Source organism: Conger conger, unplaced genomic scaffold, assembly GCF_963514075.1.
Source record: "Conger conger unplaced genomic scaffold, fConCon1.1 SCAFFOLD_80, whole genome shotgun sequence".
Classification (NCBI taxonomy): domain Eukaryota; kingdom Metazoa; phylum Chordata; class Actinopteri; order Anguilliformes; family Congridae; genus Conger; species Conger conger.
This window is the reverse complement of record NW_026890368.1, coordinates 78,661-98,586: the sequence shown is the minus strand read 5'-3', so window position 1 is coordinate 98,586 and position 19,926 is coordinate 78,661. Positions and strand designations below refer to the sequence as shown.

Here is a 19,926-nt window from a genome sequence, read left to right as displayed (position 1 = left end):
TAACACATTACAACCGTGGTATACATAACAGCATCTCTGAACATGCAACACGTTAAACCTCTCAGTCTAATAGTATGCTTAACATGCGTTTTCGAAGCCGCCCACCAGTTTCTGAAATGTTAAATCTGTTGAGCAAATAAAAAGGTGGGTGTAAACCATAGGCCCGGAAGCTAAGTCACATGACAATGTGTGCGTCACGTGGTGTCATGTGAGGCGCTTTACTTGTACGTCACGGCTGCTGAGCGCACACAGCATATTATACTTGTACATGTCTATGGCGGGGCGGATCTACTAGCTGCCTGTCTGTTTATTCAGCCTGTTTTATACCCGTGTTTTGATATGGCGGACGGTGAGCGATCACCGTTACTGTCTGATCTCGGTGACGGAGGTAATGGTGGAGTGTTACCCGGAATTACGCCGTATGGCCTGCCAACCAAACCGCAAAGTGAGTACGCGTTACTGTGGTCTTGATATGGGTTGGCTTGCTACGAGTTAGCTGTTGACACAACAATGGTAGCTAGCCATCGCGCTAACACTCAGTGGTATAAGTCACAGTTAGCAACGTCAGCGCACACCTGCGGCCTCCACCGTACTATTGCGTAGGTAACTATAACGTTAGCTATCCTGGTCACCATTAACATCTGCAGCCGTAGCTATGGTTACCGTTGCCATTTGCAGCAGTATCTATATTAGTTTACATGCGAATTATAATCCCGGAACCAACATCGTTCTGTCACGGAGGCGTAAATCCATACGGTTAACAATCTCTAGTTCACCAGATTACCCGTTAACCTGTTTAACACATGTGTCAGCCAGCTGCTAAAACTACCTTTAGTACCTGCAAGTCGGCTGGATAGCTAACGCTAGTTTGTTAGCTTAGCACATTTTGGGGTCAGTTTGGATTCAAGCACTGTATATCTAACATTACGTACTGTTAATATTGCTTTTTTGTCAGTAATAACTTAAATTTCGCGTTTGGTCGTTAAATACTCTCCTTTCGTGATGATGAGTTCATCGCACCATGAAAGCAGGTCAATAGCCGGGCTCTGATTGCTACAGCAGCACGCTTGCATTATTGCCTGAACACGGATTTACGCGATGTGCTCATTGAAGCAGGCTAGTTTAGAATGCTAGCTACAAAACCTGAGATATTGACCTGCGTGTTCGCTGGCAGGCTGTGGGGTTTTGTGTATGAGAGATTGCAGCTTGTGTTTCAGCCAATGTGTGGCGCTGCCCTTAGTTCGGGAATTTATTTCCCAACAGTGATGAAATCAAAACTAGCATTGTGTATCCCGGCTGCTGATTTGATTTATATCTATGTTTATAACCACTCCCAAAGCTTTCAGTGCTGTGCGATGAGGAAACCAATCAGAAGCCCCGTTCGGCGCAACTTGCGCTTTTTGTTCGAGGCCTTATGGGAGATGTAGTTCTGTATGACCCAGGTTGGGCTTCATCGCAGTTTTAGCTACAGGTGCACATGCACACTCCAGATGAACATCCTTTAGTATTTCATGCCATTCTGTTCACTGCTTACTTTACTGCTGCCCATTCTGCACTTTAATCAACATGTTTGGATCATGTTCTTTTTAGGAACTATGAAATGCATTTCCCCACTCTTGATATCACACTTGTTCCCCTGCCAAAAAGTACCCAAACCCGATCTGACCTCTTGGGGAGACACTGTTAGACTGTATTACACCATATTGTACGTTAATAAAATACAGTATCTATGTGCTGCAGTCTTGTTAATGTAATTATTAATGAAAATGAATGTTTGACAACCATACCAAGCACTTAGACATTTTGCGAAAATAAGTGTGTCTGTTATGAATAACCTTTACCCAGAATTACCGAAACCCTGTTATGAAGGTTTGACTTTAATTTAATACAGTGGCAAGTAGGCTACGTCTGGGAAATGGAAAAAACTCTGTTGCAACAATCTTTCAATGTTCATACAACCATCTCTAACATTCATACTAGGGAATCACACAATGTGTTGATTGTCAGTCACAAGCACGCATGTCGAATATCGCATTAATTGAAAATCAAACTATCCAAAATAAAAGATCTCCAGTCTGGTGTTTTCCCATCTCTGTCCAATCTGGTTTTTCCCTAGTACAATAAAAACGGCTGTTATTAAGTCTTAGCTGAGAGAGAAATTAAAATTCATCAAATAATTATTGATGGCGGCACGGATGGTGCAGTGGGTAGCACTGCCGCCTCACAGCAAGGAGGTCCTGGGTTCGAATCCCTGTCGGCCGGGGCCTCTCTGTGTGGAGTTTGCATGTTCTCCCCGTGTCTGCGTGGGTTTCCTCCGGGTACTCCGGTTTCCTCCCACAGTCCAAAGACATGCAGGTTAGGCTGATTGGAGAGTCTAAATTGCCCGTGAGTATGAGTGTGTGAGTGAATGGTGCGTGTGCCCTGTGATGGACTGGCGACCTGTCCAGGGTGTATTCCTGCCTTTCGCCCAATGTATGCTGGGATAGGCTCCAGCCCCCCTGCGACCCTGATCGGGATAAGCGGGTTCAGATAATGGGTGGATGGATGGAAATAATCCGCACCACAGTACAGAGACCTCTCTTACCTTTGGATGTATCCAGACTCAAATAGGCTTTCTTACTTCTCCATCTCAATGCTGCATCTAACACTGTAGATCACCTGATATAGTTGGATAGACTAGACAAGTAGTTAGAATTGTCTGGTCCAGTTCTCACCTACAGGACAGGAACCATTTTATCTCTATTGATAACTTTTATTTCTAAAAAAAGATTTTCAGAACTTCCCCAGATTTAATCCTCGCCCCTCTTCTATTTAATCTCACATTGATTGGCTGCTCACTCCCACAATTGGCTGCTCACTCTGTGTGTGAATGGGTGATTGCGAGGCATCAATTGTGTAGTGCTTTGGATAAATGTGCTTTATGAATGCAGGCCATTTATCCTTTAAGCGTCTCACACAATTATTCTAAACTTTGTAAGCATTCACAAAATCATCTCTAAACTTTGAAACCACTCAGACAATTATTCTAATCTCTGTAAGCACTCACACAATCATCTCACCTCTCTGTAAGCACTCACACACTCATCTCACCTCTCTGTAAGCACTCACACAATCATCTCACCTCTCTGTAAGCACTCACACAATCATCTCACCTCTCTGTAAGCACTCACACAATCATCTCACCTCTCTGTAAGCACTCACACAATCATCTCACCTCTCTGTAAGCACTCACACACTCATCTCACCTCTCTGTAAGCACTCACACACTCATCTCACCTCTCTGTAAGCACTCACACACTCATCTCACCTCTCTGTAAGCACTCACACAATCATCTCACCTCTCTGTAAGCACTCACACAATCATCTCACCTCTCTGTAAGCACTCACACACTCATCTCACCTCTCTGTAAGCACTCACACACTCATCTCACCTCTCTGTAAGCACTCACACACTCATCTCACCTCTCTGTAAGCACTCACACACTCATCTCACCTCTCTGTAAGCACTCACACAATCATCTCACCTCTCTGTAAGCACTCACACACTCATCTCACCTCTCTGTAAGCACTCACACACTCATCTCACCTCTCTGTAAGCACTCACACAATCATCTCACCTCTCTGTAAGCACTCACACAATCATCTCACCTCTCTGTAAGCACTCACACACTCATCTCACCTCTCTGTAAGCACTCACACAATCATCTCACCTCTCTGTAAGCACTCACACAATCATCTCACCTCTCTGTAAGCACTCACACACTCATCTCACCTCTCTGTAAGCACTCACACAATCATCTCACCTCTCTGTAAGCACTCACACAATCATCTCACCTCTCTGTAAGCACTCACACACTCATCTCACCTCTCTGTAAGCACTCACACAATCATCTCACCTCTCTGTAAGCACTCACACACTCATCTCACCTCTCTGTAAGCACTCACACACTCATCTCACCTCTCTGTAAGCACTCACACAATTTTACATTTACATTTTACATTTTAGTCATTTGGCAGACGCTTTTAATCCAAAGCGACTTACAAGTGCATAGGTTCTACCACAAGTCAAAGCATCACATCCAGAACTAGGAAAATACACCTGGACTGCTGTTCTAAACATATAGTCGTCATCATAAGTGCAATTTTTTTTTTTTGGGGGGGGGTTGGACAGGGATAGGGGTATCAGAAGGGGGGGGGGGCGGGGTAAGTCAGGAGGGAGGACTAAGGTAGAGTTTGAAGAGGTTTGTTTTGAGTCTGCGTCGAAATAGGGGGAGGGATTCTGCTGTCCTGACAGTGGTAGGCAAGTCATTCCACCACTGAGGAACCAGAACGGAAAACAGGCGTGAACGTGCAGCTCGACCGCCAGGTGCCCGTAGAGAGGGAACCATAAGGCGACCAGAGCTGGCAGACCGGAGTGGTCTAGCTGGGGAGTAGGGAGTGATCAGGGATTGTATGTAATGTGGGGCAGTCCCCTTAGCAGCCTGAAATGCCAACACTAGGGCCTTGAATCGGATGCGTGCGGCAATAGGAAGCCAGTGGAAGCCAATGAGAAGTGGGGTGACATGAGCCGACCTGGGCTGACTGGTGATCAAGCGGGCTGCAGCATTCTGGACCAGCTGGAGGGGCTTGATGGCACACGCTGGGAGACCGGCTAGGAGGGAGTTGCAATAATCCAGGCGGGAAATGACGAGCGCCTGGACTAGGAGCTGGGTGGCTTTCTCCGTCAGGAGATGACGGATGCGGCGTATATTGTACAGAAAGAACCTGCAGGTTCTGGCAGTGTCAATCATCTCACCTCTCTGTAAGCACTCACACAATCATCTCACCTCTCTGTAAGCACTCACACACTCATCTCACCTCTCTGTAAGCACTCGCACAATCATCTCACCTCTCTGTAAGCACTCACACAATCATCTCACCTCTCTGTAAGCACTCACACACTCATCTCACCTCTCTGTAAGCACTCACACAATCATCTCACCTCTCTGTAAGCACTCACACAATCATCTCACCTCTCTGTAAGCACTCACACAATCATCTCACCTCTCTGTAAGCACTCACACACTCATCTCACCTCTCTGTAAGCACTCACACAATCATCTCACCTCTCTGTAAGCACTCACACACTCATCTCACCTCTCTGTAAGCACTCACACAATCATCTCACCTCTCTGTAAGCACTCACACAATCATCTCACCTCTCTGTAAGCACTCACACACTCATCTCACCTCTCTGTAAGCACTCACACACTCATCTCACCTCTCTGTAAGCACTCACACAATCATCTCACCTCTCTGTAAGCACTCACACACTCATCTCACCTCTCTGTAAGCACTCACACAATCATCTCACCTCTCTGTAAGCACTCACACACTCATCTCACCTCTCTAAGCACTCACACAATCATCTCACCTCTCTGTAAGCACTCACACACTCATCTCACCTCTCTGTAAGCACTCACACACTCATCTCTGACTCCATGGCACCCAGTGCTTTTGTCTTCTGTAGTTTTGGTGCTGTGCTGTATTTGTGTGGAGGGTGGCATATACAGCTGTATAAAATGGAGGAGCTGATTGCACACCATGTCTCTGTATGCCCGCTGTGATGCCAGGGCTCAGAGAGGAGGAAGTGCCTGGGAGTGAACAGCCAATCGGTGAAGGGCTTAAAAGTGTCTCCTTCCCTCAGGCTTCCCGCCGTTCCCCAGCCCCTCCCAGCCCTCGGTGCTGCCGGGGGAAGACCCCCCCCCGTACTCCCCCCTCACCTCGCCCGAGAGTGGCAGCGCCCCCGTCATCAGCTGCAGGGTCTGCCAGAGTCTCATCAGCGTGGAGGGCAAGATCCACCAGCACGTCGTCAAGTGTGGGGTGTGCAACGAGGCGACGGTGAGTCCCCCCCTTTCACCCTCACCCTCACCCTCACCCAAATCCTCACCCTCACCCTCACCCTCACCCAAATCCTCACCCTCACCCTCACCCTCACCCTAACCCTCACCCTCACCCAAATCCTCACCCTCACCCTCACCCAAATCCTCACCCTCACCCTCACCCTAACCCTCACCCTCACCCTAACCCTCACCCAAACCCTCACCCAAACCCTCACCCAAACACTTTATACAAACACTTTATACAAATCCTCAACACACACCATAGAATGATAACAGTTAAATACATCACGCATAACCAACAAATAGATTTCTTGGACACTACCACATACAAGGGACCCTCTTTTTCCCAAACACACACTTTAGACACTAAAGTTTTCTTTAAAGATACTGACACACACACACTGTTACATAAAAACAGTCTCTACCCTAAACACACTTTCAAGGGCCTGATCAAATCACAATTGCTCAGGTTCAACAGGATTTGCACACAGATAATAGATTTTGAAGAGGCTACCCAGACCCTCTTCAAAGCATTAAAACCAAGGGGGTATTCCAGATCTTTCCTTAGACAGGTCCGGAAAACTTTCTTGACCACCAGACAACAAGACACGCGCAAAATCATCCCGCTAATCACCACCTACTCAGCATTGAGCCTAGCTGCAAACAGGAAAATTAAATTAAATCTAACCCGCACTTTACAGAACACAAACATTATCCAGGAATATAAAATTATCTCAGCATATAAAAGAAATAAAAATCTTAAAGACCACCTGGTAAGCAGCAAACTACCAGGAATTAATACTTTACCTACACAGGGCCCAATATTCTACAAGCAAGCCACTACAGTCAGGAACACCACTACCAACACAACCTACATAATAAAACAAACACTAACTAAAAACACTAAAAACTGCATATATGCCATTAAGTGCAAACAATGTGATATAATATATGTAGGAGAGACAGGGAACACAATTAAATGTAGACTAGCACAACATATATACAACATTAGAAATCACAGAGAGACAGACACACACCTGGTGGCCCATTTCCTTCACCATGGACTTGAGGCACTAGAAATATCGGGCCTTCAAACGAACAATAATTGGACACCGGAAGAGAGACGCAGGTTTAAGAAACACTGGATTCTCAAACTTAGCACTCTATTTCCAAGAGGACTAAATCAACGCACATAGAGCACCGACACAAGAGGGACCAAATTCTTCCTACTTAAAGGCTTCAGTACCCTGAATGGCCAGTGCAAACTTTTATTTCCCAAGAGGCCCTAATATGGGACAACTTGGGAAATAAAGATTTCTTACTTACCTAACCCTAACCCTAATCCTCACTCTAACCCTAACCACCCTGCGGTCAGACAGCACGGCTACACAGGTACTATCCAAACATCTAAAAGCACACCATTGCAACATGTTGCATAATGGAAATCCTGACAGTCATATTCCTCATTTAATCATTTAATAGGGGCAGCCTGTAGCATAGTGGTTACGGTAAATGACTGGGATACGCTAGTTTGGTGGTTCTAATCCAGGTGTAGCCACAATGAGATCCGCACAGCCGTTGGGCCCTTGAGCAAGGCCCTTAACCCAGCATTGCTCCAGGGGAGGATTGTCTCCAGCTTAGTCTCATCAACTGTACGTCGCTCTGGATAAGAGCGTCTGCCAAATGCCATTAATGTAATGTCATAGGTGAATGAGAAGCATCAATTGTAAAGCGCTTTGGATAAAGGCGCTATATAAATGACAACCATTTAACATTTAATCATGTTATATTCAAATAAATTTGTTCCAGGTGAGGTTTATGTCATTCCTCACCCCCAACTGTAAAATAGTTTTTGAATCCTTCCCTTCCTAAATATGTTTCCTCCTCTCTCTCTCTCTCTTTCTCTTTCTCTTTCTGTCCTCCCCTTCTCTCCTGCTCTCCTCTGTTCCTTTCCTCCTTTATTCTCCAGCCCATTAAAAACGCTCCTCCAGGAAAGAAGTACGTGCGCTGCCCCTGTAACTGTCTGCTCATCTGCAAGATCACGTCCCAGCGCATAGCCTGCCCCCGCCCATACTGGTGAGGGGGGGGGGGGGGGGGGTTTGTGTTGCAGTAATGGTTTTGTTCATGGCTTAGCTGATCCAGGATCAGTGTAATGCATGCTTCTGTGTTGCAGTAAGAGGATAATAAATTTGGGTCCAGTCCACCCGGGTCCCGCCAGCCCAGACCCCCAGCCTGCTGGAGCCAGGGTCACCTGTGGGCACTGCAGCAACACCTTTCTGGTAGGAGCCTTTATCATCATCATCATCGACTTTACATTTAGCACCGTCATTATTTATACACCAGGGTTTCTCAACCTCCTTTTACCCTTAGCACTGGGGTTTAGCTCTGGGGCTTAGCTCTGGGGTTTTGCACTGGGGTTTAGCACTGGGGTTTAGCACTGGGGTTTAGCTCTGGGGTTTAGCTCTGGGGTTTAGCACTGGGGTTTAGCTCTGGGGTTTCGCTCTGGGGTTTAGCACTGGGGTTTAGCACTGGGGTTTAGCACTGGGGTTTAGCTCTGGGGTTTAGCTCTGGGGCTTAGCTCTGGGGTTTTGCACTGGGGTTTAGCACTGGGGTTTAGCACTGGGGTTTAGCTCTGGGGTTTAGCTCTGGGGTTTAGCACTGCGGTTTAGCTCTGGGGTTTAGCACTGGGGTTTAGCACTGGGGTTTAGCTCTGGGGTTTAGCTCTGGGGTTTAGCTCTGGGGTTTAGCTCTGGGGTTTAGCTCTGGGGCTTAGCTCTGGGGCTTAGCTCTGGGGTTTTGCACTGGGGTTTAGCACTGGGGTTTAGCTCTGGGGTTTAGCTCTGGGGTTTAGCACTGGGGTTTAGCACTGGGGTTTAGCACTGGGGTTTAGCTCTGGGGTTTAGCACTGGGGTTTAGCTCTGGGGTTTAGCTCTGGGGTTTAGCTCTGGGGTTTAGCTCTGGAGTTTAGCTCTGGGGCTTAGCTCTGGGGCTTAGCTCTGGGGTTTTGCACTGGGGTTTAGCACTGGGGTTTAGCACTGCGGTTTAGCTCTGGGGTTTAGCTCTGGGGCTTAGCTCTGGGGCTTAGCTCTGGGGCTTAGCTCTGGGGCTTAGCTCTGGGGTTTAGCTCTAGGGCTTAGCACTGGGGTTTAGCTCTGGGGCTTAGCTCTTGGCTTAAAAAAGGTAGCCACACAAAAAAATAAACATTTCCAAAAGGTTTTGTGAGAGTTGACGAGATGGATGACACAACGGACAACGGACATCACCACATGCTGAGTTTCCTCCCTTGAGATGCTTTGCTTGGCCTTTACTGCAGCGGCTTGGCCTTTACTGCGGCTCCTTTACTGCGGCCACCTGGCCTTTACTGCGGCCCCTTTACTGCGGCCCCTTTACTGCGGCTCCTTTACTGCGGCCCCTTTACTGCGGCCCCTTTACTGCGGCCCCTTTACTGCGGCCCCTTTACTGCGGCCCCTTTACTGCGGCCCCTTTACTGCGGCTCCTTTACTGCGGCTCCTTTACTGCGGCTCCTTTACTGCGGCCGCCTGGCCTTTACTGCGGCCCCTTTACTGCGGCCCCTTTACTGCGGCCCCTTTACTGCAGCCACCTGGCCTTTACTGCGGCCCCTTTACTGCGGCTCCTTTACTGCGGCCCCTTTACTGCGGCCCCTTTACTGCGGCTCCTTTACTGCGGCCCCTTTACTGCGGCTCCTTTACTGCGGCCCCTTTACTGCGGCCCCTTTACTGCGGCCCCTTTACTGCGGCCCCTTTACTGCGGCCCCTTTTCTGCGGCCCCTTTACTGCGGCTCCTTTACTGCGGCTCCTTTACTGCGGCCGCCTGGCCTTTACTGCGGCCCCTTTACTGCGGCCCCTTTACTGCGGCCCCTTTACTGCGGCCCCTTTACTGCAGCCACCTGGCCTTTACTGCGGCCCCTTTACTGCGGCCCCTTTACTGCGGCCCCTTTACTGCGGCCACCTGGCCTTTACTGCGGCCCCTTTACTGCGGCCCCTTTACTGCGGCCCCTTTACTGCGGCCCCTTTACTGCGGCCCCTTTACTGCGGCCACCTGGCCTTTACTGCGGCCCCTTTACTGCGGCCCCTTTACTGCGGCCCCTTTACTGCGGCCCCTTTACTGCGGCCACCTGGCCTTTACTGCGGCCCCTTTACTGCGGCCCCTTTACTGCGGCTCCTTTACTGCGGCCCCTTTACTGCGGCCCCTTTACTGCGGCCCCTTTACTGCGGCCACCTGGCCTTTACTGCGGCCCCTTTACTGCGGCCCCTTTACTGCGGCTCCTTTACTGCGGCCCCTTTACTGCGGCTCCTTTACTGCGGCCCCTTTACTGCGGCTCCTTTACTGCGGCCACCTGGCCTTTACTGCGGCCCCTTTACTGCGGCTCCTTTACTGCGGCCACCTGGCCTTTACTGCGGCCCCTTTACTGCGGCTCCTTTACTGCGGCTCCTTTACTGCGGCCCCTTTACTGCGGCCCCTTTACTGCGGCTCCTTTACTGCGGCCCCTTTACTGCGGCCCCTTTACTGCGGCTCCTTTACTGCGGCCCCTTTACTGCGGCCCCTTTACTGCGGCCCCTTTACTGCGGCCCCTTTACTGCGGCTCCTTTACTGCGGCCCCTTTACTGCGGCTCCTTTACTGCGGCCCCTTTACTGCGGCTCCTTTACTGCGGCCACCTGGCCTTTACTGCGGCCCCTTTACTGCGGCTCCTTTACTGCGGCCACCTGGCCTTTACTGCGGCCCCTTTACTGCGGCTCCTTTACTGCGGCTCCTTTACTGCGGCCCCTTTACTGCGGCCCCTTTACTGCGGCTCCTTTACTGCGGCCCCTTTACTGCGGCCCCTTTACTGCGGCTCCTTTACTGCGGCCCCTTTACTGCGGCCCCTTTACTGCAGCCCCTTTACTGCGGCTCCTTTACTGCGGCCCCTTTACTGCGGCCACCTGGCCTTTACTGCGGCTCCTTTACTGCGGCTCCTTTACTGCGGCCCCTTTACTGCGGCTCCTTTACTGCGGCCCCTTTACTGCGGCCCCTTTACTGCGGCCCCTTTACTGCGGCTCCTTTACTGCGGCCCCTTTACTGCGGCTCCTTTACTGCGGCCCCTTTACTGCGGCCCCTTTACTGCGGCCCCTTTACTGCGGCTCCTTTACTGCGGCCCCTTTACTGCGGCTCCTTTACTGCGGCCCCTTTACTGCGGCCCCTTTACTGCGGCCCCTTTACTGCGGCCCCTTTACTGCGGCTCCTTTACTGCGGCTCCTTTACTGCGGCTCCTTTACTGCGGCTCCTTTACTGCGGCCCCTTTACTGCGGCTCCTTTACTGCGGCCCCTTTACTGCGGCTCCTTTACTGCGGCTCCTTTACTGCGGCCCCTTTACTGCGGCCCCTTTACTGCGGCCCCTTTACTGCGGCTCCTTTACTGCAGCCCCTTTACTGCAGCTCCTTTACTGCGGCCCCTTTACTGCGGCTCCTTTACTGCGGCCCCTTTACTGCGGCCCCTTTACTGCAGCCACCTGGCCTTTACTGCGGCTCCTTTACTGCGGCCCCTTTACTGCGGCCCCTTTACTGCGGCCCCTTTACTGCGGCCCCTTTACTGCGGCCGCCTGGCCTTTACTGCGGCTCCTTTACTGCGGCCCCTTTACTGCGGCCCCTTTACTGCGGCCGCCTGGCCTTTACTGCGGCCCCTTTACTGCGGCTCCTTTACTGCGGCCCCTTTACTGCGGCCCCTTTACTGCGGCCCCTTTACTGCGGCTCCTTTACTGCAGCCTCTTTACTGCGGCCCCTTTACTGCGGCCCCTTTACTGCGGCCCCTTTACTGCGGCCCCTTTACTGCGGCTCCTTTACTGCGGCCCCTTTACTGCGGCCCCTTTACTGCGGCCCCTTTACTGCGGCCCCTTTACTGCGGCCCCTTTACTGCGGCCGCCTGGCCTTTACTGCGGCCCCTTTACTGCGGCTCCTTTACTGCGGCCCCTTTACTGCGGCCCCTTTACTGCGGCCCCTTTACTGCGGCCACCTTTACTGCGGCCCCTTTACTGCGGCTCCTTTACTGCGGCCCCTTTACTGCGGCCCCTTTACTGCGGCCCCTTTACTGCGGCCCCTTTACTGCAGCCACCTGGCCTTTACTGCGGCCCCTTTACTGCGGCCCCTTTACTGCGGCTCCTTTACTGCGGCTCCTTTACTGCGGCCCCTTTACTGCGGCCCCTTTACTGCGGCCCCTTTACTGCGGCCCCTTTACTGCGGCCCCTTTACTGCGGCCCCTTTACTGCAGCCACCTGGCCTTTACTGCGGCCCCTTTACTGCGGCCCCTTTACTGCGGCTCCTTTACTGCGGCTCCTTTACTGCGGCCCCTTTACTGCGGCCCCTTTACTGCGGCCCCTTTACTGCGGCCCCTTTACTGCGGCCCCTTTACTGCGGCCCCTTTACTGCGGCTCCTTTACTGCAGCCCCTTTACTGCGGCCACCTTTCATCTGTCCAGATAATCTTGTTCCAGAGCTGGGCAGGCTTTGTTAGATGTTTTCTGGCAAAGTCTAATTTGGCCTTTCTGTTCTTGAGTACCAGACCTTTTTATCAGCTTAATTTGTCATGAAATAATGAGGGAACAGGCCACACCTGGCCATGAAACTTTCAGTCACTTGTCCAATTACTTTTCAGCCTCAGAAAATGGAGGGACTATGTATACAAATGGCTGTAATTCCTAAATGGTCAATGCAATATTTTAGGTGAACCCATTGAATTAAAGCTGAAAGTTTACGCTTCAATCCCTTTTTGATTGTTTCATTTGAAATCCATTGTGGTGGTGTACAGAGGCAAGATGTCAAAAATTGTCATTGTCCAAATACTTATGGACCTGACTGTACATGGTAAGTGCATCAGTGCATCATCAGTGCATCATCAATGACATCATGAATATGTGCATTTGTGAAACATTGTAATAAAATGGCATTCATGTGTTTGCAATGTTTCAGTGGACAGAGTTCACAGATCGCACCCTGGCCAGATGCCCTCACTGCAGGAAAGTGTAAGTCTATGACTCTCTATGACTCTCTATGACTCTCTGTGACTCTGTGACTCTCTGTGTCTCTCTGTGACTTCTGTGTCTCTCCATGTCTCTGTGACTCTCTATGACTCTGTGACTCTCTGTGTCTGTCTGTGTCTCTCTGTGACTCTGTGTCTCTCGGTGTCTCTGTGTCTGTCTGTGACTCTCTGTGACTCTCTGTGACTCTCTCTGTCTCTTGTGACTTCTGTGTCTCTCCATGTCTCTGTGTCTCTCTGTGACTCTGTGACTGTCTCTGTGTCTCTGTGTCTCTCTGTGACTCTGTGTCTCTCTGTGACTCTGTGTCTCTCTGTGACTCTGTGTCTCTCTGTGACTCTCTGTGTCTGCCTGGGTTTCTGTATGTCTGTCTGACTCTCTCTGACTCTGTGTCTCTCTGTGTCTCTGTGACTCTCGGTGTCTGCCTGGGTTTCTGTATGTCTGTGTCTCTCTGTGACTCTCGGTGTCTGCCTGTGTATCTGTATGTCTCTCTGTGACTCTCTGTGACTCTCTGTGTCTCTGTGACTCTCTGTGACTCTCGGTGTCTGCCTGTGTTTCTGTATGTCTGCCTGTGTTTCTGTATGTCTGTCTGTCTCAGAATACAAGTGCCCCCTGAGCACTATTCATCTCACCTGGCTACCTGTGTCACATGTATGCTGTAATACTTACAGTATGTGGCTTACTTGGTCAATGTTCTTTTTTGGTACATCATGGTCCTATCTTTTTCTCTGTGATGCAGCTCTTCCATTGGTCGAAGGTACCCCAGGAGGCGGAGCTTATGGTGCTTCCTGCTGTGTTTGCTTTTCAGCATTGCCACAGCTGGCTTGGTGGTGAGTGCACATCAATAACAGCAGCATTGCTGCTAATGGTAACGCCTCATTATTAGTGCTAGCCTGGTGGTGAGTGCACATCAATAACAGCAGCATTGCTGCTAATGGTAACGGCTCATTATTAGCGCTAGTCTGGTGGTGAGTGCACATCAATAACAGCAGCATTGCTGCTAATGCTAACGGCTCGTTATTAGCGCTAGCCTGGTGGTGAGTGCACATCAATAACAGCAGCATTGCTGCTAATGCTAACGGCTCATTATTAGCGCTAGTCTGGTGGTGAGTGCACATCAATAACAGCAGCATTGCTGCTAATGCTAACGGCTCATTATTAGCGCTAGCCTGGTGGTGAGTGCACATCAATAACAGCAGCATTGCTGCTAATGCTAACGGCTCGTTATTAGCGCTAGCCTGGTGGTGAGTGCACATCAATAACAGCAGCATTGCTGCTAATGCTAACGGCTCATTATTAGCGCTAGCCTGGTGGTGAGTGCACATCAATAACGGCAGCATTGCTGCTAATGCTAACGGCTCATTATTAGCGCTAGCCTGGTGGGGAGTGCACATCAATAACGGCAGCATTGCTGCTAATGCTAACGGCTCATTATTAGCGCTAGCCTGGTGGTGAGTGCACATCAATAACGGCAGCATTGCTGCTAATGATAACGGCTCATTATTAGCGCTAGCCTGGTGGTGAGTGCACATCAATAACAGCAGCATTGCTGCTAATGCTAACGGCTCATTATTAGCGCTAGCCTGGTGGGGAGTGCACATCAATAACGGCTGCTAATGCTAACGGCTCATTGTTAGCGCTAGCCTGGTGGGGAGTGCACATCAATAACGGCTGCTAATGCTAACGGCTCATTGTTAGCGCTAGCCTGGTGGGGAGTGCATATTCAAGGAGTAACATGGTGGTTGAATGTGACACTTGACAGTTGTCTTTTGGCAAATAAATGTGCATAATATTTTTTATCATTTAGTAATTTAAATGTATTTTAAAACATATATAGCCTTAATTTCCCACTATAAAAGTTCACTCACACTGTCTGGGTGTGGTTATGACAACTGTCAATTAGCTATGATTGGCAGAGCGTGCTGTCACTTTCCACACGGTGTTGTTCGCTACCATAGCTACGCGCTCATCTTGGGAGACTTACTGACGCTTACTTCTCCCAAACGAAAGATCGTATCTAATACTTTCATTGTGTTTTTTCAGTGCCCTCTTCTGCAAATTGCATTTCAAGACCTACCACCATGTCACTCCTTTAATAACAGCTGTATTGCTGCTAATGCTGATTGGTTGGTTTTTGAACCTTAGAGCAGAAGCTGTAGTTCGTGGTGATTGGGCTGCTCTGTATGAAGCAGCAGTAATACTGCGTCCCGATTGGCTCTCTCCGCAGGCTGGGACGTGGCGACAAGCCCAGCGCTTCGGCGGGATCTACGCCTCCTGGGCCCTGCTCCTCCTGCTGGTTCTGCTCAGCCTGGGGAGGGCGCTTTACTGGGTCTGCCTGAGGATCAGCCACCCCCTACACAGCCTCTCATAGAGGGAGGAAGAGAGGAGGGAGAGAGAGAGAAAAGAGGGAGGTGTGACGGGGGAGAGAGAGAGGGAAGAGGGGGGTGGAAAATGTTAAAGAAGACATAAAAGCAGGAAAGTAATCTTATTAGACTGTGTTCCGCCTGTACACACAGGAGTCCTCAGTGTCCTGTGATGGCGGCTTCACTGTCAGCATTCAACCCTTCTGTCCTCCTCTACTCGCCCAGCGCCCTGGCCTGCTACTGTGTCCTCCCTGTAACGCCCCGTAACACCCTGTAAAGCCCTGGCCCTCTGCTGTGTTCCTCTTCATCTTCATCTTCATCTCCAACTGCACTATTACTCATATTACTATTACTGCAGTCACATCTCACCCCTCTATCCCCCCTCCCTCTCTCTATCCCCCCCTCCCTCTCTCTACCCCCCCTCCCTCCCTCTACCCCCCCTTCCCTGATTGCCCCACTGAATTGCAGCTGTAGTAGTCTGTCCCTCTGGCTGAACCCCAACCTTAGTCTGTCCCTCTGGTGTGATGTGCTCTATTTATCTACATGGGCCTGAACGCACCCATCATTCACCATCAGACTGTTTAGTGTGTGAAAACACACACATGCTCACACACACACTCACACATGCACACACACACACACACAAGCACACACACACACTCCCACATGCTCACACACACTCACACATGCTCACACACACACACACAAGCACACACACACACACACACAAGCACACACGCACACACTCACACATGCTCACACGCACACACTCACACAAGCACACACGCACACACTCACACATGCTCACACGCACACACGCACACACTCACACATGCTCACACGCACACACTCACACATGCAAACACACACACTCACACACACACTCACACAAGCACACACACTCACACAAGCACACACGCACACACTCACACACACACACACACACACACACACACACACATGCTCACACACACACTCACACATGCAAACACACACACACACACGCACACACGCACACACTCACACATGCTCACACGCACACACTCACACAAGCACACACACTCACACACACACACACACGCTCACACGCTCACACACACACACAACAGCAGCAAGGCCCCTTTCCTGAAGTACTAACCGTGTTTTTTGTATGTTTAAATATTATTTTTTATTGCTGTATCAATTGTACATAATTGTTTTATTTTGGTATTTTAAAATCTTTATTTGAAGGAACATGTTGCACTACATCTATGGATAAATCATTTACTCAATTATGTTTTAGCAAATTTCATTTTTGTACATTCTTAGATTTTTTTAATATATTGAACATTGTTGGTTACTAAGCACTGTGAGCTTGGCTGCTGTGTGTGTGTGTGTGTGTGTGTGTGGGAGTGTGTCTGTGTGTGTGTGTGTGTGTGTGTGGCCACGAGGCTGTGGGAGTGTGTCTGTGTGTGTGTGTGTGTGGGAGTGTGTGTATGTGTGTGTGTGTGTGTGTGTGTGTGTGTGGCCACGAGGCTGTGGGAGTGTGTCTGTGTGTGTGTGTGTGTGTGTGTGTCTGTGTGTGTGTGTGGGAGTGTGTGTATGTGTGTGTGTGTGTGTGTGTGTGTGTGTGGCCACGAGGCTGTGGGAGTGTGTCTGTGTCTGTGTCTGTGTGTGTGTGTGTGTGTGTGTGTGTGTGTGTGGGAGTGTGTGTGTGTGGGAGTGTGTGTGTGTGTGTGTGTGTGTGTGTGATGTAAATATTGTGTGCTTCGCTGTGCTTCGCTGTGCTTGCCTGGGTAATTGGGTGGTGAGGAGAGTCCGGTACTAACGAAGGTCCTTGTGTTCTAAAACGATGATCATGGCATTAGTGAATATTTTAATATTAAGATCATAAGAATGAAGTCATTAATTATGATTGAATTGTAGCTGTGGAATTACTGCATTGGTTCTCAATGAGCACAAGCTTTAGAAGAGCTCTGCTTCCTGTGTGGCAGGAGGCCGGTGTAGTGCTTCTGTATCTGTGTTCTACACCATGTCCTGAGTGAGGAGTGTCACTGACAATAAACATAATAAACGCACTCTTTACATACCTGCTGGCTCCATGTGTTTCAATGTGTTAATTAATTAAAGGGATTAACAATCAAATCACCCCTAAATCTCCTTTTACTAAAGTTTAACAGATTAAGCATCTTAAGTCTTTCCTCGTAACTCTTATCTTTTTTGCATGGCATCAATCTGCCCTTCCTTGAACCTTTTCCAGTGCCTCTATAGACCTGACCGACAACACGTCACTGCCATAGCCACACCCTTTCTCGGGGAAAAAATAAAATTGTGGGAATTGGAAATTTTACCTAAATTGGCTATAGCGGATGTTTTTCTTACTGTATGTCTGATAAGCTGACAGTGTTTTGAGCATTTCCATACCAAAGTGACATCTTTACGATGGGTAGTTTTTGAGAGCGAGAGCTTTGACACCTGCACCTCCAAGTCTGGCGATTCACTGACATTAATTATATGTTAAGTGGATAGTATCACTTGCTTCTTTCTATCTATTTATCTATCCATCCATCCATCCATTAGGGGGACTGGAGCCTATCCTAGCATACATTGGGCAAAAGGCACACAGAGAGGCCCCGGCCGACCTGGATTCGAACCCAGGACCTCCTTGCTGTGAGGCGGCACTACCCACTGCACCATCCGTGCCGTCCATCCATCCATCCATCCATGTATCCAATAGATCTAGCTACTCTAAGTTACTTGATACTGGTGCTGAGTATATCAATCTATCAGTCCGTCCGATAGGAATGTGTTGATGGGATTTAACGTAACGTCGGTGTACCGCCGGACTTGGTGCAGATGTTTTGTCAGGTAAGGGGGTAAGGGGTTTGGTCATACTTTGTGTTTTGTTTGTTTGTTTAAAAAAAAATTCAAATTGGCCCTGGTCCTTATCTTTGTTGTACAGGTAGCAGTTGAAATTGTACTTCCCTCTAGGGTCTTTCAGCGCACTTATCCCTCGTTATGGGTTTTCACTTTGTTGTACGTCGCTCTGGATAAGAGTGTCTGCCAAATGCCATTAATTTAATGTAATGTAAAGATGGAGATTGGAGCAGGTGTCAAACAAAGCTCTCGTTCTCAAAAACCGATCTAAAAATGTCAATTTGGTATGGAAATGCTTTCAGCTTGTTGGACATTAAATGAAAAAAACATTGGATTTTGTTGTCAAAATTTTGGTAAACTATCCTATTCCTGCAATGTTATTCTTACCCCCCAAGAAGGGGCATGTTCTTCAAAGTACCTCAAACTAACCGGATTCACCGGTCGGGTCTATATCTTCATTACAGTGCGGTCCGCAGAGCTGTACACAGTACTCTGTGTGGTCTGTCAGTGGTGATTGTATGAGGTGAGTATAACTTCCTTAGCCAAGAGTACGGAGTATAAAACTATGTATCCTAGCATCCTGTTGGCCTTTTTACTGCTGCCACACGTTGACTAGAACCTGAAAGACTTTGATAAACTATTACAAAGTTTTTTTCAACTTTAATATATTCAAATTTTGTACCACCACCATAAAGTAGTCCTGCCTGATGTTTTTATATATAGAACTTTCCATTTAGTTGTATTGAATTTCATTTGCCAGATTTCGGCCGACTTCTGGATTCTGTTTAAATCTTCCTGGATTTCTATCCAAATCAATTGAACAAGCTGCCTCTAACCAACTTTCTTCCTTCTTCTCACAGAATAACCTGCTGGACCCCCATCAGTCTGGCTTCAGACCTGGCCACTCAATGGAGACCACACTCCTCTCCATCAATGAGTCCCTTCAGGCTGCATGAGCAGCCTTCTTCTCCTCTGTCCTGATCCTCAACAGCCTTCGACACGGTCAACCACTCCATCCTGACCAACTGCCTGACAGAAATAAAATCACGGATGCAAGTCAACTTTCTGAAACTGAACTGTGAAAAATCTGAAATTATCATTATTGCTTCTAAATCTGTCACCAGAACCCTAACCCTAACCCTAACCCTAACTCACAATCTTTCCCTCACTATTGATAGTTTCACAGTGCTCCCCTCCCCTCATATCTGTAACCTAGGAGTAATTTTTGACAATAACTCTTTTCACAAACACGTAAATCACACAGAAAACTGCTTTTTATCACCTCATAAACAGTGCCCACCTCTACCCATTCCTCTCCTTCTCTGCTGCTGAAGCCCTAACCCTAACCCTAACCCTCCGTTCAGCTGATGCAACCTGCTCTCCCCCTGAACCTCCATTCAGCTGATGCCAACCTGCTCTCCCCCTGAACCTCTGTTCAGCTGATGCCAACCTGCTCTCCCCCTGAACCTCTGTTCAGCTGATGCCAATCTGCTCTCCCCCTGAACCTCTGTTCAGCTGATGCCAACCTGCTCTCCCCCTGAACCTCTGTTCAGCTGATGCCAACCTGCTCTCCCCCAGGGCCTTCTCTGTAGCAGTCCCCTCCCTCTGGAACTCTCTCCCCAAATCCATCCGTGACTCTTCCTCTCTTTCCATTTTTAAAAAATCTTTCCAAACTCACCTTTTTAAAGCTGCTTTTAATGCCTGATTTAATGCATGTTTATTCTTTGTTGTAATTTTCTTCTTTTTTTTGCACCATTTCATAGTATTTTAATCATTGTATTAGTTCTATGTAAAGCAGCTT

The 19,926-nt window shown here is 48.9% G+C and overlaps 1 protein-coding gene across 2 annotated transcripts; it reads left to right on the top strand.

Annotated features, from left to right (window-relative positions):
• The first annotated feature begins 209 nt into the window (after positions 1-209).
• LOC133120029 (type I phosphatidylinositol 4,5-bisphosphate 4-phosphatase-A) lies at positions 210-17,337 on the top strand. Of its 2 annotated transcripts, XM_061230162.1 has the most exons (8): positions 210-445; positions 5,687-5,880; positions 7,852-7,958; positions 8,056-8,161; positions 12,842-12,894; positions 13,646-13,736; positions 15,134-15,317; positions 15,423-17,337. In XM_061230162.1, the coding sequence occupies exons 1-7, from the start codon at positions 340-342 to the stop codon at positions 15,275-15,277; spliced, it is 801 nt and encodes a 266-aa protein (XP_061086146.1). In that variant the 5' UTR covers positions 210-339; the 3' UTR covers positions 15,278-15,317; positions 15,423-17,337. The 2 variants fall into 2 exon arrangements, with proteins under 2 accessions (XP_061086146.1, XP_061086145.1); XM_061230161.1 differs by having other exon boundaries at positions 15,134-17,337.
• Positions 17,338-19,926: the final 2,589 nt, after the last annotated feature.

What these genes read in the sequence shown, in the direction of transcription:
- LOC133120029 (XM_061230162.1), top strand. Translation starts at nt 340, where the DNA reads ATGGCGGACGGTGAGCGATCACCGTTACTGTCTGATCTCGGTGACGGA. An exon ending in GGGTGTGCAACGAGGCGACG is followed by an intron (nt 5,881 to 7,851) that starts GTGAGTCCCCCC and finishes TTTATTCTCCAG; the next exon opens with CCCATTAAAAACGCTCCTCC. An exon ending in TGCCCTCACTGCAGGAAAGT is followed by an intron (nt 12,895 to 13,645) that starts GTAAGTCTATGA and finishes TCTGTGATGCAG; the next exon opens with CTCTTCCATTGGTCGAAGGT.